At 41.4% G+C, this 17017-nt stretch overlaps 1 protein-coding gene and 1 long non-coding RNA gene across 7 annotated transcripts in view; one reads left to right on the top strand and one right to left on the bottom strand.

Moving 5' to 3' along the window:
- Nucleotides 1-17017, bottom strand: part of LOC131985680 (uncharacterized) — a 253194-nt gene that overhangs the window by 2217 nt on the left and 233960 nt on the right. The gene's annotated exons all lie outside the window — the stretch shown is intronic.
- The window catches only part of sox6 (SRY-box transcription factor 6), a 150216-nt gene that overhangs the window by 30680 nt on the left and 102519 nt on the right, over nt 1-17017 (top strand). For 4 of the 6 annotated variants that reach the window (XM_059350823.1, XM_059350833.1, XM_059350822.1 and 1 more), the window contains one exon: nt 596-646. The exons of the other annotated variants lie outside the window; for them this stretch is intronic. In XM_059350823.1, the coding sequence (XP_059206806.1) occupies nt 612-646 (35 nt within the window). In that variant the 5' untranslated portion in view covers nt 596-611. The remainder of the gene's footprint in view (nt 1-595; nt 647-17017) is intronic. 6 annotated transcript variants of the gene reach the window in all.

Here is a 17017-nt window from a genome sequence, read left to right as displayed (position 1 = left end):
TTTTTAGCCATGTGTCTCCAGTATTTTGTGGCTAAGGCTTCTGAACGACCCCTACAAGTGGTGACATCATGACCACATCCTTTTGCCTCATTGACGCTGTAAGTCCCAGCTTGGGTCCCTTGCGGCCGGGCTCCCAGAAGCCACAGCACCCTCGCCACACATGGGCTGCAGCTGGACCACCGTTAGCTCCTCTGAGCGGACCGGGGCTGCTCTGAGATCTGCGGTTACAGTGCTGGATGTACATGTATATATCTGCACACAGCCGTGGAAAAAGACTGTATAGAGATCAGTAGGCAGAGTTTATTTGATGCAAACATATCATCAGGCTCTCAGTGCAAACCGACGTTGTATGCAAATCCACTCCCTCGATGGAAAGAGGTATAATTAATGATGTCAGTTCATAAAAAGAGAGGATGGGTTCCTAGCCATATTTCTGCTTTAATTAAAGACATGCCTTATTATAGGAGGAAGATGTATGCTCTGTGTTTTTCTTTCTTTCTTTTCCCTCTTTCTTTCTCCCCCTTTCTCCTTCTTCTTCTTCTTGATTATCACTCGTTTCATAGTGAAAATGGTTCTCTGTGATTTCTCCTGCCAGAACCCCACACGCTGACATGGAGGGCTTTCTTCGTAGCAGCTTTTTACTGAGGTTAGTTTCATTTCCGTTGTTGCCATTTAGGATCACAGGTCGGGCAGGGGTGGTAGCGGGCTAACAGGGGTTATGCTTTCTGACACATTGTTAGCTTTAGACTTTGTACTCTGTGAGTGTGTGTGTGTGTGTGTACATGTCTCTGTATATTTGAACAATGTCAAACATGGATTCTGACATATTTACCCAAGCTGTGTGTTATGATTGTGTTCATGTAGTGTGTAGCTGACTGGCAGCCTGAAAACACACACCAACAACTTAAGGGACACATGTAGATGAGCTGCTGTACCCCCTTTTTTCTCCTCCTTCCTCTCCCTTTCACAGCTTAAAGGACCTGCAGATCAGACTCTGTGTGTCTTTACTCTGCATGCTTTTGTCTGACCCCTCTCCCCATCTGCCCTCCCTCACTAACCACCCTAATCAGGGATGTTGGGGTGAGGCAGTCGCTGGCATATCTGTCTTGTGATGTGCTGTTGTTTCCTGTTGTGTTCTGTGTTTGTATTCAACCTACCATAAAGATTTACATTTTTTGTCTTTACCCTTCCTGTGATTCTAATTAAAAATTTGTGCTGTCATTACACACAGAGGAAGTAAATAAGAGAGTGTATTTACCATTGGCTCCTTTCCTAGTCAACCACCTTCTCTAGGCTCCAGTGTTGCTCCCTAATTAGGGTTGGCTCATTAGAAGCCACAGCAGCAGCATCTGCCTTTCAAAGCTGCTGTCAGCCAAACTTTACTAAAGCTAATGAATCCTCTTTGATTTCTTTTTCAAAAGGTCACTTATTTGATTAAATTAACAGCATTTTTTTCTCTCAGAACTGTTGGGGGCATTTTAAAAAGAAAGGACAATTTGATACCATTACTCCCGCAAGTCAAAATGTCCTTCAGGAATTCAATAGGAAAATCTCTCATGCATTAAAATTCATGTTATTTATCTTTAGAATTCAACCATTTAAAATCACAGTGAAGGTAAGATTGAGACCCACTTTTAAAAGCTTAAAAAAAAAGAATGTTGAGCACTGACAGAATTTAAATTGCGACCGATTGTGCAGTTAATCCTGTAGAATTATACTGTATAAATTACTGTTAAATAAAACATTTTTTTTATTATATTAAACAAATTGAAAGAGCCACTTATCAAATATAAATTACATATATTTATCATGCATTCATAAATACTCGATATTTAGTCTTTTATGCAGTAAACAAATAAAATATGTAATGCAGAAATGTACAGTATCCGTTTTATCTTTCATGGCTTGGCACCAATTTATTTGGTGTGGTACAGTATATCTGCTAGGGTTTGACAGAAGTTATTCAGGCATACAGCGTGTTACGTTTTTGAGAGAGCACTGTCGATGCTCATTTCCGCTTTTTTTTTTCTTTTTGATACAAAGTGAATGGCAGCGTTTAAGTCTCAGCACCTGTCGAAACCAGTTTGGTGGATAGCTAAAGAAGTACTGTATGTAGCATTAGAAGAAGTCTGACAGAAGCACGTCTCAAATTCAGCCGGATTACTTCCACATCTAATCCCACATCTACAAAAGAAAAAGGAGAAATGACCTTTGACCCTGGCTGCTGCACCACCAATTTCCTTTTGTTCTCATAGCTGCGAGGAAACACTGTGATTATTCTAAGTAAACACATTATTGCACCGCTAATCCACATCCTTCTGTCAATGTCTGTTTTAATTAAAGGAGAAGCGCCAGTAGACAGATATCACGCACACAGGCTGGAGATTGGAGGCCGCAACAATCAGGCCAAGATTAAAGGCAGGCTTTGCTTCAGGGTTAGCCCTTTTGCTTGGATAAGACTTGTGTCCTGGAGTGGGCTGTGGGGCGGGGGTGGGGGTGAAAGGGGAGAAAAGGATAGAAACCGGGGTGGATGGATGTGGCAGTTAAGACATTCCTCCAGTGAAGACTCCAAGTATCTTTTTCCCAAGCAACTGAATTAGGTCAAAGGTAGGCTTTCTGACTATACAGATACATTTCTGCTCTAATGTGCAGATGTTATTGACTTTTTATAAAGTACGTCATATCTCAGTAGCACACCGGATGAGCCTTTCATTATTGTAATGAGTCATGGGTTTCGTTTTGCTTCTTACAAACAGTTTAAGTGCTGAGACATGGCCATTGTGAAAAATACACCAAACCCTTCACATGTGATGGTAAAAGTCACTTTCCATATTTTTTATTTCCTATACAAGTCAAAGCCTTTGTACTGTCTCATAATAAAGACGGGCTCGTTAAAAATTCCCAATATCTCTAAAACTAAAGCAAAAGTTCTCTGAACTATACAATGTGCAAAGTGTTTTTAATAGACAACTGTTGGTGCTCGTGTTATTGTACGCCTCACAGCTTTCTCTCTTTGTTCAGAAGATGTGTTTTCATTTTAGATCAATTTTTTATATGTTTATGGAAGACGTTTAACAGGTTTTTGTTTGTGTAGTCAAAGAGACTGAGAAAATGAGAGTGAGAGAGAAAGGGGAAGGAAGAGACAGAGATGTGGAGAGAGAGAGAGAGAGAGAGAGGCAGTGAAAGAGAGAGAGAGAGAGAGAAAGAGAGAGAGATGTCTTCAGTCTCTCTACTCCCAGTGGGCAGGACCTCCCCCTACATTTCTGCCATTATTTGATGTAATGAAAGGAGAAAGTGTGTAACATTGAGATTGTTAATTAATTTAGTCTAACAAGATGAAGATAAATGAAACCCACTGAAGGTTGACTAGGCTAAGGGGCCCACTTAGCATTCCTCCTGCCCTCAAGCTCTGTCTCTCTCACTCCTTTACAATGGAGCTCAGCTAATAGGTGCAGCACCGTGTTTGTACAAACCCGCTGAGCTCTCACCCAGCAAGTTTAGATGTGGACCTTTTCCGGCAAAAATATTTCATTTCCAGCCTCTGTTTATCATAATCTTCTATCTGGGATGGTTTAATTTCCAAATGGCTGGCCCGCATGTGCATCAATTATCTAATTGAGACATCTTGACATGTTAGATAAAGCTCAGTTGACGTACATGACTAGTGAACTAAATTGACTTTTTAAATATATGTATTGAAGCCCTGGGCAAATGTTAGTACATTATTCTCTTGCGGACACCTTGTAGATAACAAACACACCTTTTATTATCTCCAGCTCGAGATCAGTTATATTTTTTCTGAAATGGCGGGAGGTTATATAAATGGCCATTCTCTCCAGCAACTATGTGGCCCCTTCACATGAGTCTGTGTGACTCCCAGTCTTTCACCATATGAATGGTTCTTCTCTAATGCGGCTTGGGGGCTATTTGAGCGGCAAGACAGACAAAAAGCAGAAAGGACTTTTTTTTCCTTTTTTCTTTTTTTACAAAGCCAGACAGTTGTCTTCATCCAAAGCTCTTACAAGCAAATCAGTAGTCTATCGAGGTCCTTCCTCAGTGGACACTTTGTACAGGATCTTCATGGCAGCACAGACCAATCATTATGGCACCCATTCTTTGCTCCCTTAGTTCTCAAGTCATCAACAATGGGTTGTTGATTGTATGGAAAACACCAGAACAATTATGTCCTCTGTTTTGGTGGCAGGGCAGCGTTTTTAAAGTGCAATCCCCGATAATGGCCTCATTATTGTTATTCTTGGAGCAGGCCTGAGGAGAAAGAAGGAGCTGCTTGCAGTACGTCATTATTTCGTAAATTTTCGATTAGCTCATCATGCTGTCTCCTGGCAAACAGAATCATAGCTAATTAAAAGTGAGCGAGCGCTCTTGCCTGTGACTTAAAAGGTAGCACTCGATAGGCTGTTAATATGAAAAAAAGTGGTAAAAAAAGGAGGATTAGAGCTGTTACCCTGGTAACTCCAACTTCCATCTGCGAGGGAACAATGAACTTGTGTTCCTCCACCACCTATGCTTGAAAAAACAGAAAGCGAGGAAGTGAGTGTTCTGAAAGGACAAGACCCTTTTTAACAACAAAGTGGGATCCAGGCCTAATAGGCTCTTTGGTGTGAGTTGTTAGGCGAGATCACTGGGGGATAGAGGAGCAGAAAGGTCAACGTGTAATCCTAGGACAGTGAAGGTCGTCCCAGGTTTTCACAATAGCCGGTTGTTTCCTGAATCTGTTTGTCTGCCCGAGAAACAAAACCTCAAGTTTGTCCTTTTTTTTTTTTTTCTTCTCAAAGATGTTAAAAGAAAACAAGATTGACAGAAAAGGCTGCGAGTAATATGTCTCCTCGTGATAAAGGGGATAACATGCCCCACAGCCAAAATGTACACATTCCCTCAGCTGATTAAATAAACACAAACAAGATGCCAAAGAGTTGGGCCAATTAGACGGAGCTGTCAGAAGCTGTTGGAATTGTATCTTGCATCTCTTTTTACTGAAACAACTAATTCTGCATTGGCTTCTGGCACCTCAGCTCAGTGGGAAACAACACAAACTCTTCTATGAATCTGAAAAACACCTTCATATTTAAGCAACACACTCATGAGTTGCACCAATTACTGCACAACAGTATTTATTCCTTAGCTTCTTTCAGACGATGACATTATATGGATTTGAGTCAAAACATTGAAAAATTTGAGGTGAAAAGTGGTGATAATAACACTAGCTGTCATGGGTAATGCATCTCTACAATATTCTCTTAATTTCCAGCAGTATTCAAACAATTTTGTTAAGCATTACAAAATAAAAGTGTTTGATGGGCTTATAGTTAAGAGCTGCTAATAGCTGCTGCTCTGAAAAGGAATGCTCCGGCTCTAAAACACTGCTGAGTTATAATGATCCACGACTATGGAGGAACAGTATGTGTTTCTCTTTGAGTTTTATGTCCCTTATTACAGCTGCAATACGTCTGCTCACATTAAGCTAATTTATGGCTGAGGCCAGCGTAACAGCAGTACAGGTTAATGAATTTGGCATTACTAATTAAACGTTATTGAGGGATGAATATGAATCCTGTGGTGGGCAGGGACACCAGAGAAAGGGGGAGGAGAGGAGAACGGGACAGAGGACTTTTCTGCACTGTCTCTTTCCTGCAGTTCTACACAATGAGTAGAACATGAGAATTGAATGTGAAGTGTTTGAGGTGAAATGGAGGACAGCTTCACTTCAGTGCAATGTCACAACACTTTGTCTGGTTCGATGCATGTGAAAAGAAAATTATTTATATGGTATAACTGCACAGAAATGGTTCAAAGTATCTCAGGGTAAAATAATAAATGAGGCTAAAGTGATTAGACACTCTGGTCTAAGTAACATCATTCTGTTCCATGCAGGCAAAACGTGCCCCTGTTTATTTCAGTCGCCTCTTAAAAACAGGAATTTAAAGGCCAAGTAGCACGACCTACTCAAGCAAAGAGGGATGATGGTGACAGTGTGGAATATTGAGCCATTATTGAACTGCCCTCTGACGCACTCTCTCCAGGCTGCAAGAGTGTTGAGGAAAACAAGATGTATATATTTCCGTGGATTTTAAAGACTTGCCCTTACTTGTAAATAATGAGTGACACTAAAATAAAAAAAGGTAAAAAAGAAAAAAAGAAGAAGAAATTAGCTCAATTAGAAATAAGCTAGAACTGTAGAGCTAGAGCTGCAAAATTAATTGGATTTAAAAAAAAATCACAATATAGACTAGTGCAATATCCAAAATGCGGATGGGGCAATACTTATCAAAGGCAAAATATGCATCAAAAAATCAAAAAAAATAAAAATAAAAAAATAAATAAAATTTTAAGTAAGTATTATGTTGCTGCAGAAATTTCCCAACCTACAAATACTATTCTAGACTTAACAAAAAAGAAACATTTTGGGGTACAGATCATTGCAAAAATCATACCTTTGTCATTTTAACACGTTTTTCAATAAATTTTAAATAATGAGACAACGATTATCATTCACTCCAACATCATATCTGAATTGCAATATAACTCCAAATAACCTCAGTTAGTTATTTTTTTCAAAAATATTATAGCTCTAGCGAGGATGGTTACAAATTGAATTGAATGTTCCATTGAAAGCGTTAACTTTACAATCTTTTTTAACATATATGTACATATGTGCATAATTATTTTCTAAATTATGTGGTTATGAGGACCTCACAGCTGCCAAGCAAGTTTTTACCTCCTAACTGGATTCCAGGGACGTTTTTTTTTTGGAGCTTGTTGTAACACTGGTGTGGAGCAAAACAATTTTTTTGTGTCAGTGGCTTGTGTATAACACGCACAGTTTAAATCTTATTTTTCCTGCCACTCTTTCTCTCCCTCTCTTTCACTCTCACTAGCGCCTACACTCCACGTCTGACATACTCTCCCTGAGAGCTAAGCCTTTCAATTTAGATTTCAATTATCATGTTAGTTTTGTGATTAGACTTTAGTCCTCCAGGAATCAGACCTCTCTGCTCCTCTCTATTCCACTCTATTCCACTTCCCCTGCAATCACATCCCATCTGATGAATTGCGCATATAATTACGGAAGTTATTGAATATGCAGATCACTGCTGACTCTTGGTGTGCGGTTCATAATGCATCAACTCTAACTGTATCAAACAAGGGTCTCTGATAAAGACCCACTCTGATAATGAGAGAGGGCCAATGTATGCTATTAGTCAGAGATAACAGACACCACAAAGACTGAGACTCAATTAAAACAGAGCCACGCTATAATCTGTGTGACTCTGTGGCTGCGCGTGCGTGTGTATATGTGTGTGTGTGTGCTTCTAAACAGCACTCAGGCCAGCGTAGGGACTTGGCACTGGGCACAGTCAGCTCTACCATTACAACCAGCACAGCAAAGACCAGTCTGAGAGGCCAGCCAGCCAGTGCACAAGGTGTTTATGAATCAGCCAACATGAGGTATTTCCCCCATGTTACAGTATGTTGCTACCATCGTTTTACACCCCGTCCCATGATGCAATCCCTTGGAGCTTTACAAGAGAGAGGAGTGAAGCACTTTACAGGCACACCCACAGGAGGAGGTTGTGGGAAATTTAGAAACTTTTCATAGCTTTTAGAGAGCTTTCTTAAAACCTGGCTGAGAAGAAAATGTCCCTCATGCTATGATTCTTTTTTTGTTTTTTGCATTTTGCTGCCCAAATACCGGGGATGTGTTACTTGCTCTTCAACAGGTCCAAAATCAATACTCATTTTTTTTCCACATAAAGCCAGTCTTACAGCTTAAGTTTCACACACAATTGAGAATACAGGGAAACGGAAGAAACCAGGTCCTGTATTTTTAGCCGTAGCTGTAGTGATGTAGCTGCCATTTATAGCTGATATGCCAGGCTGATGCTGGACGGCTGCCCTGCTGACACCACAGAGGAGGTTTATAGACTGCACTAACTCGATACAACACCAGCTCAGAAACAAAATAAGCAAATCAAATGTAGATTCATTTGATTACGACCTATTTATGTGATGACGAGAGGTTGTTATTTTTATGTTTTAACATCTGAGGGATATGATGAGACATGCCTCACACAGTGGAAGTGATCTCAAGGGGCAGACTGACCTGATCTGTGGCCCCAAAGGACAAAAACAGAGTGAAACCATAGAGTGAAACATGCAAATATCAAAATATCGAAACATAAATGTGCAGCAAGTGAGGAATTAGAGAGGGAATGTTGTGAGTAATGGATTTTTTACTTGGCAGCTAAAAAGAAACTGAAGCTCTCCTTTGTGTCTTCACTCTTGCATGTGTTCTGGTATTTGCAAAATTTCACTTTCACCTGGTCTACATTTTTTTCTAACGTGTCACATTTAATCAAGTCAGTATTCTATGATTTTCTTGATTCATTTTGCACACTCATACTGTATGTAAACCTGAGTATATCAGCTGTTGAGTTACTTTTGAGGGCTTTTTGTAAGTTCTGCTGACGATGGTTTTATGACACATTTTTTGTATTAAATGATGTCAGATATTTTAGGCCTTTTATCCATATTGATGCACCAGTTCACTGTGGCTGCACATCTGCCACCACTTCTTGTTAAGCATGGAGTGAAGAGTGATTTTCCCCTCACGTTGCTAATTTAGGCACAGCCACACTATTTTTGGGTATTTCACAAAAAGAAAATTTCCCCTTTAATTGTGTAAATAGCCATTGTTCTGGATCCTCAAATTAGCTTTCAACAGTATTAAAACAAAGACACAAATCTGTTATTTCCTGAAATCTTTTGTTGCCCTACATCCTGTGGTCACAGTGGCAGGTATTAGAAAGCATGGCTTGTGCTGGATCTTTTTCACTGTCATGGCTGTCTGTTGTAATTAAGACTCAGAACAGGATTTCAGCACATGGCACTGTGGCACTTTACCCAGTCCCATGTATATTCTTAGGTTAATAGGATTGTGCATGTTTACACCAACTGTTAGCTTAACAGGAGGTCAAAAAGGTGACTTAAACTTTGTTAAGTGGCTTACATCGGAGCTCAAATAACATTATAGTGGCTGACTAATAGGCCTAAACACTGACAGAGAATAAACAAGTTATGGACTGTGCTTGTGTTTAATGTTAAATGCCTGTTGTGTGGTCTGTGAAGTAAAAAAACACAAACTAAAGGGCATGATTTACCTGAGTGGCCAATGGGATTTGACTGCCCTGTACTGTAAAGAGTGTGTTGCAAGTGTAACGACCTTTGTCAAGTTCCAGCTATTGTTTGCAGATTGGTTACACACTCTGCAGGCTGTGAAAGACACATCTGCTGCCTGCAGCTCACTGGAGAGCAGATAGACAGTCAGGGTTGAGGGTTAGGTGCGTGTGTGTGTGTGTGTGTGTGTGTGTGTGTGGGTAGGTGGGGTCCACAGCTACCCTGTCATACAGCTCAGCTAGTCCCTATCTTCTTATCAAATATTTGTCTGGCCTTCAGTCCCTATTTGCCTTCCATTCTGTTTGCTTTGTTTATTGAAATCTATCTCAGGCAGATTGATGGCTTCCAGAAAGTTTTTTTTTGTCTGTGTGGATTTATCTTGGTGTGTACATTTCACAAAATGTTTTTTATATTTTGCTGCGTTTAAAATTCGTGTTCATAGATATTTGACGCGGATATGGATATTCCCCCCATTATTTAAGTTTGTTAGCTTTTTGAAAAGGCACAGCAGGATTTGTTGTTTGAGTAGAAAAGCGTAGGTCAGCTCTACAGAAAATTCCCTTTAAGCTTTCATCATCAAATATAAAACCATATTTGTTTAATGTGTTTTTGATTGATTCCCTGATTGAGATTCAAAGAGTGGTCATAAATGTTTCAGGACAAAGGGTCTCTTTGTGTGAATGAGGCCCCAGTTGAAATGGAGGAGTAGTTTGAGATTACCAGATTATTTCCTACTAGCCCAGTGAGTGAGGCGAGGCGAGCCGCAGCCCTGCGCCGTGCTGTGCTGAGGCTGAGCATAATGAGTGTGGTGGCAGGGAACCACAACAGAGCCGGGGCAGAGGCTGCCTGGGAACCAGAGGCCCGTGGCCCGCAGCCAAACACACACACACACACAAATCCTGCTGCACACTTGTGGCTTTTTAAGAAAGCAATTTAGTTAATGATTTCATTTTGAAGCACTGTCATGATGCATGTGTCCTCTGAGCGAGCCAGCAAAAGAATAAAGGAGAAACTAACACAGAGGAAAAGGTAGAAGTAAACACAAGCTTCCCCCGACAACCACAGAGAAAAATAACATGCAACCGAGCGTAATGTGGCGTTTGTTGTGAACACAACGCAAGAATCACTTGGGTAATAGATTGCGGTAGGTATATCACTTGCGGCTTCTTTTTATGCATCGCTCTGGACAAATGCAGCGGAGAGCAGAAGCGGTGTATATAAGGGTCAGATGCATGGTTAGCAGTGTGGACTGCTGAAGCATTTTGAGTTTTAGTCAGCGTCTAATCCACTACCGTGCCAGCGTCCCTGGAATGGAAATATAGCACATTTTTCTGTTCAAGCATGTCTGTCAGCCCTCTGATTTTATTAGGGCTATGTTTCACATTCATTTACTCAGGTTTTCTCAGCGCCGTCCCATGAATGAAACCATCTTAGCATTGCTAAAACAGCAGCTTGTACATGTCTTCTGTGAACCAAATTTTTGGGCAATTACTCAGATCAGTGGCTGGGGTTTCTGGTTTTGCTCTTCAGATCTCATTTTTCCTCCAGCCTCTCTCTCTTTTTTTTGTATTAGCTGTCAATCACTCATGGTAACTTTTAACCACCTCCAAACAGGGCTGGTTGCCAGCCATTCATTTAGACCTTCACTTTTGCTCCGCTTCTTCCTGTCCAACCTGTCAGAATGACACACACTGTTGACCATGCTTTCTATTCAGCACTGGCAAATTAATTGGTTTCAGTGGTTTAAATCAGCAATCAATGTCAGTTTCCCAACATAATAAGCCTTAATCATAAATCTTTGAGGTGTGGCTTGCCTGACCCCTATTCATCATGGCTCGGCTAGATGGCCTCATCTGGGTGGAGCAAATGAACTACCCCTGTTTTGATTTTCCAATTGACGTGTCACATGAAACGTGGCTACTCTCTCCCCTCCCCGATTCTACCCCAGCCCCTCTTCTCACAGACCTTAAAAAAACACACACAAGGGCCCAAAGACAAAGAGGGAAAAGAAGTCCAGTTGTCACAAGGGGAGACACATTTGTGTGCCTTCCCTTATGGGAAACTGCTCAATGAATACCATTAATTTATTCAGCAAGAGAAAAAGAATAGCAGAAAAGAAGAAAAAGCCCTAAAGAATTAGAGGTGGGTCTAACTGTAGCTAATGAGCTGTTGTCCTTCCAGCCCCTAGAATAAGAATAGAGCAGCTTAATTACAACAGTGTTGAAGGTAATTTCCTCATTTTTCCCCCTAGCTACAGAAATCTATTCATGAGATGAGAATGAAAGAGAACAAAATCGCCTTTCTTTTCTGTAGACATTGCAAATTTGCAAATTTGGTGACCAGGACTTGTGAAGCCTTCTACATAGGAAAAAAAGAAAGGAACAAGGATAGTGACGGAGAAAGTGGGCCACTGTGTGCCGACATTCCAGATGTCCAAACCAACGGCAGTTGTACCAACCCCAGCCCTGCTGGGCACTAAAGTTGCCAATGATGACCTCATAATGGCAAGACCAAAGACTGAGGCCCAGAGTTCCCCCGCCATACAGTACAATAACCCCCCTCCTACTTTCATAAGCCATTCACAATCACCAGTGCCCATGCTTTTATTGCTTGCTGCAAAATTTCTCCGCCATAATTAGCTATTGTCCATGAGTATTTGGCCAAAAGTCTGATTTTTTGCTCAAAGGCCTTGCTTTCTTCTTTTTAACTTCCCCTCCCTTTGGAGATTTCTATGCTCCCTATAGACTTATTGTGCATCTCTTTGGTAACTTGGGGTGCGTCCCTTCACTTGTGTTTGGCACCCCCCAGCCAGCTCCTCAACTCACTTTTCTGGCAACTGTGAGAGATGTTACACTCGATTTTGTTGAAGTGCAGCCATTTGCTGCAAACTCTCCAGTGCACAGAAGAAGTTATCTTTATAAATGACAGAATGGACCTGGCCTGAATGGCGCTTTGTTTACTGTTTAACAAAAAGGGGGCCCCACTCTATATTTCATCTGTCACCGTTGCTTTTCTTTCCTTCAACAATGCTCGATTGTTTCCATGAAAATTTCAGGTTCCATGAACAGGAGAATTCTGTATTATTATGTTCCTGCCAAATTCCGATCTCTGTTTTCCTTCTCCTGCTCACAAAGGGCTCATAACTTACTGTCAACTATGAGGCAAGCCACAAAGCTCCACTGTTGCTCAGCAAATAGGGTTGTGTTGGTTGATGGCTTGACTCACTGTGAGGTTTGCTTAAGTGCGGCAGCAGCAACAGAAGGCTCTTTGGGAACTCCATCCCCCAGCAGACCCACAGAAAAAAAAGAAAGTAAAAGAAAGAGAGAGGTGAAATAACAAGAAGCTTTTCTTGTCTCAGTATTTTTTTCTCCTCTCGGCAGGGAAACAGTTTGTCTGCTGTTGTCTGAAGTCGTGCTACTGTTAGTCTCGTCTGCTGTTTGACTCTCAGCCTCCACTACGCTTCTCTTCTAGTGGATCATTTCTGTTAAAGAATGATGCCAGTCCAGGAAAAAAAAAAAAGGCTAGCAGTGAATTTTTTTTTTGGATGGCCATCCTTCATTTGTGAAAGCATACGCATGAGTGAACTTGTGTGTGTCCTGGGGAACTGAGAGGCTGTTATGCCATCCAGCTCTGAGCCTGTGTCCTGGGATCAGGAAAAGGGCCAAAGGCACAGGGGACCGAAGGAGAAGGAGGAGGAGGTAGAGGAGGAGGGGGCAACGAGGGATTCAGTGTGTGAGTGCTCATCGACCCTTCCTGAGTAGACAGACAGGGACACTTAAGCACTCTCACACCTGCATCTGCCTTTGCCTTGTGTGGGGGGCAAGGACACCAACCATGCTGTCATGGCAGCTGCACAAGTGTTTAAAGTGAGATACAAGGCAGTTCCTCTAGCAGCATATTATTGCAAATAATTTACCCTGCAAAGTAATTATCAATGCTCTGCTCAATATGTAAAGTGTGCACTTCAGGTGGCTTGCTTAATTTGCTCTGGGTGGCTATCATTTGAGTGTGGATTTTGCCTGTGGTAACCGTGGCAGTTTCTAATAGAGAAGGCATCAGGAGAGAGTGTGAAGTGAGGATGAAGTGCTGCCGTAATTGAGTTGACTTTTTGCAAGGGAAGGTCAACAATAATGGAGGAACAATTTAAACAAATTCATTTAGACAACTCTCCAGCCACTGTACAGTAGATTACCTTGTTGGAAAATCTGTATTTTCCCAACCATTTACTATATTTTAATATCATTATGTGTAATTACTTTGTCTCCTGAGGTTTAAGAGATTGAAATTAATTTGTGTATCACCGACTCAAAGGGACAAAGTGGTAAAAAATAGTTCTACCAGTCTCTTTTTCTTATACCGGTTTTTAGATCTGCAGGAATAATACCACTGACAAACACTATGTGCGTGCACACTCTCTGTCTAAGTATGCATGTGTGTGTGGAAAAAGAGGCTAACTGTGTGCAGTATACAGCCCGTGTTACGAGTTGATTATGTATCCAGAAACCTGGCTGCTGCACAGCATGGCACAATCACAATGGAGGGTGATAATTTAATTGTGCTAAACGGTGGATTCCGTGTCAATGCTCCTCCAGCTGGGAGCTGTCAGGTAGTAATATCTCATTATGGCAGGTGAAGAACCCAGAGGAACCCTACCACGACACCTGTTAGAACAGGAGGAACCCCTGAAGGGAAACACAGATGATTTTCTCTCTCTGACTTTCTCTCTTACTCACACACACACACACACACACACACACACACACACACACACAAGCCCCCAAACTATTTGCTTTAGCTACTTATAGTTCCCTTTAAAGTATACCTACTTATTATACAATTCTTTTCAAGGTTACCGCCTTTGATGGGAAATTGATTTAATTAAACAATCTCACCTATGTTTCCGGATAATAAATAAAACATTGCTATAATTTGCTAAGCCTTAAAAACATATAATACACTGAAAACAGTTCAAAGACAGTATATTTAATGTTCAACCTACACTTTGCTTTTTATAAAAAATAAACTGTTTTCCACAGTCCCCCCCCTACAGTACAATACAGTGACAAACAGACAGAACAGAATAGGGATGCTAAGATTTAGAAATTCTTGGACAATACTAATGTTAAAAATAACAATACCGAATTCGATATTGACTTTTTTTGTCATTTTTTTTTGTGCCAGAGAAACAAAGAAATCTTCATTTGAAAAATAAAAACATAAAATATTTTTTTTATCCAAGTCTGACTGCAAACACAACATTTAGCCAGCGCAAAATTTATACAACACATCAGTCAAACATCAGCCAGTGGCATGGCTGAATGTTCAGCCAATATATTGGTGCTGAAGTTTTTTATGCTTGAAAACAGTTGGCTAATGTAAACACTTAAATATACCTTTACTTATATGAATAAACACATTTTGTATTTGTTGATTTTTAAATTCAAGGCCCTTTATCTGTTATCTCCTGCCCTCCAATCCCATTACAAAAAAAACTTATTTCTGTGTTCAATATTGATTTGGTTTTCTCTGCTTTTGTCTGCTGACAACATGAGAGGGAAGAAGGTGTAATATCCTCTCCCTGTTGAGACTTGAGATCAAAACTTAAAGGTGCAAGACATGAGTAGTGAGACACACACGTGGGCATGTGGGGGCGGCTTGGGGAGGTGTGGGAGACGGTGTGGAGTTACTTATCGCCATTGTCTATAAAAGGTAAACAGTGTGACAGAGCAGATACGGCGGGTGAAAGTCAGTCAGACCCTTTTACGATGAAAGGGGAAATGGGATAGCTGAGGACACATGGCCCATCAGTCACAAGACGCTTTAGATGAGCGCTGCACAACACTCCACTCTAATACTCACCAATTAAGCAGAGGTTGTTTTGCACGATGATGAAACATTATCGCAGGGAACAATTCATGACTCAAAGCATTCCAGGCCATATGAGCCCGCGGCTGGAGAACTTAAGTCCTAATCCTTCAAATGTGTGCAATATTGTCAGCTATATATAGGCCACTTCTCTTTTCTAACTGACCCTCCCTCGTCTCTGCCTCGAGTCTTCAAAGTCACTGGGGCTTTGTCTTTGGGAAAGTAGGCAGCGTTTCATGCACTTATTGATTACTTTGCTCTATTGTTATTGTGTAATCAAGCGTGAGGGAGGGCAGCTTGTCGGGGGTTTTATGAGTTCAGCTCGCCATACTTTCACTGTTGAGTGTTTTAAAGCACATTTTGGGCTTATTTTCCAGAGATTCAATTATTAATGTGGGTAAAGTTATTTCAACAACTCCAGAATACACTGTAGTTGTACAAACAGGGCTGTTTTGCTGATTTATTTTTGCGAGCACGGACGCCGAGGCTGTAAACAGTGTAGTTCTATGAGAAATTTTTACATTCATCGGTGGTATCCACATTCAGCTGAATTCTCCTTATTTTGCTCCTCATCAAATGTCTTTGTTGTGTCAATGCTGATCTATTGCACACAAACCCCTTTAGATCTCAGCACTGTGTGATCCCCGCTCCAACTATGAGAAATAAAATACCGTATGGTTGCCCTCAGATATTTTCAGAGAATTACTGCCGCACTTCCCCTTTTCCCTTTCAATAATATGAGGTAGTATTGTATGGGGCTTGTCGGAGGTGGGGGTGGGGCAGAGGGGGTTCTCCGCACTCTTAAGCTGCCTGAGCGCAGCCCTCCCAGCACTGCTAATAAATTATTAACTCCTGCTGACAAATACTGTTATGGAGCCTGCCGCAGATCTGTTGCATTCTTTAACAAGATTGCTGTAGACACATGTTACAGGAGGATGGAGTCTCCATCGCTCCCTCTCTCCTTTTCTCTCTCTCTATCCCCTTCTCTCGCTCACGCCTCAGCAGTTTGACTGATGGCTGGAGACCAAAGTAAAAGTGCCTGAGAGACTGAATATTTTAGTGGTAAAATAATACCACTTGATTTACTGTGTAATACAAAAGCAGTGCTTTGTTTCGCTCTCACACTCCATTGAGGGCGAGGTGCTTGTTGCTCTCGAGGCTCCGGCTTTTTGGGTGCATGAATAAAAAATACATCAGAATCTGCGTGCCCGATCCGCTCCCACCACACACACACACACACGTGCACGCAGACACACATGCATGCACGCCTCCCCTTCCTCCCCCCTCGACCCCACTACTGCCCTCTCTACATGCATGCTCTGAACTTTGCTTTGACTTTTGATTTTCAATTAACAGTACCCAATTTTGAGATCACTTTCTATTTGATATAATTACAGGAAACAATTTAATGGCTGATTAAAATTGAGGGCTGAGTCCCACTAAAGACACAGCTGACAACACATGCAGGCACAGAGGCTAAAAGACAGAAGGAGAGACAGGCAGGCAGACAGACAGGCAGACAGACAGGCAGTGAAACACGGGTCTCACACTCCTGCCATCTACCTGACTTACTGGGTTTGTTTGTACAGCTGTTAGGACACATGAGATTAACTTGGGTTACCATTGTTCAGCCCCCCTTTCACTGCCTGGGTCGATCTGTGACTGTGTGCCTGTGTGCCTGTGTGTGTGTGTGTGTGTGTGTGTGTGAAGGAGGGTTAGAGTGTGCTTATGCAAAGTGTTATATTTGGATATACCAGTGCACGTTTCTAAATCATAATTGAATACAGAATAATGTGTGATCTGCTCCGGTGTCATTCCCTCCAGACCTCTCCAGTCACTTAGGATCTCTGCTCACTGTTTCCAAAAGTTAAAAACAAAACGTGGTGACACGGCCTTGACTTTGTCTCTGAAATAAATGTCCAGAAGTTCTGAGGTTTGCTCAAACTTTAAACTCTTC

The sequence above is a fragment of the Centropristis striata genome, chromosome 2, assembly GCF_030273125.1.
Source record: "Centropristis striata isolate RG_2023a ecotype Rhode Island chromosome 2, C.striata_1.0, whole genome shotgun sequence".
Lineage (NCBI taxonomy): Eukaryota > Metazoa > Chordata > Actinopteri > Perciformes > Serranidae > Centropristis > Centropristis striata.
This window is presented reverse-complemented; position numbering and strand designations above follow the sequence as displayed.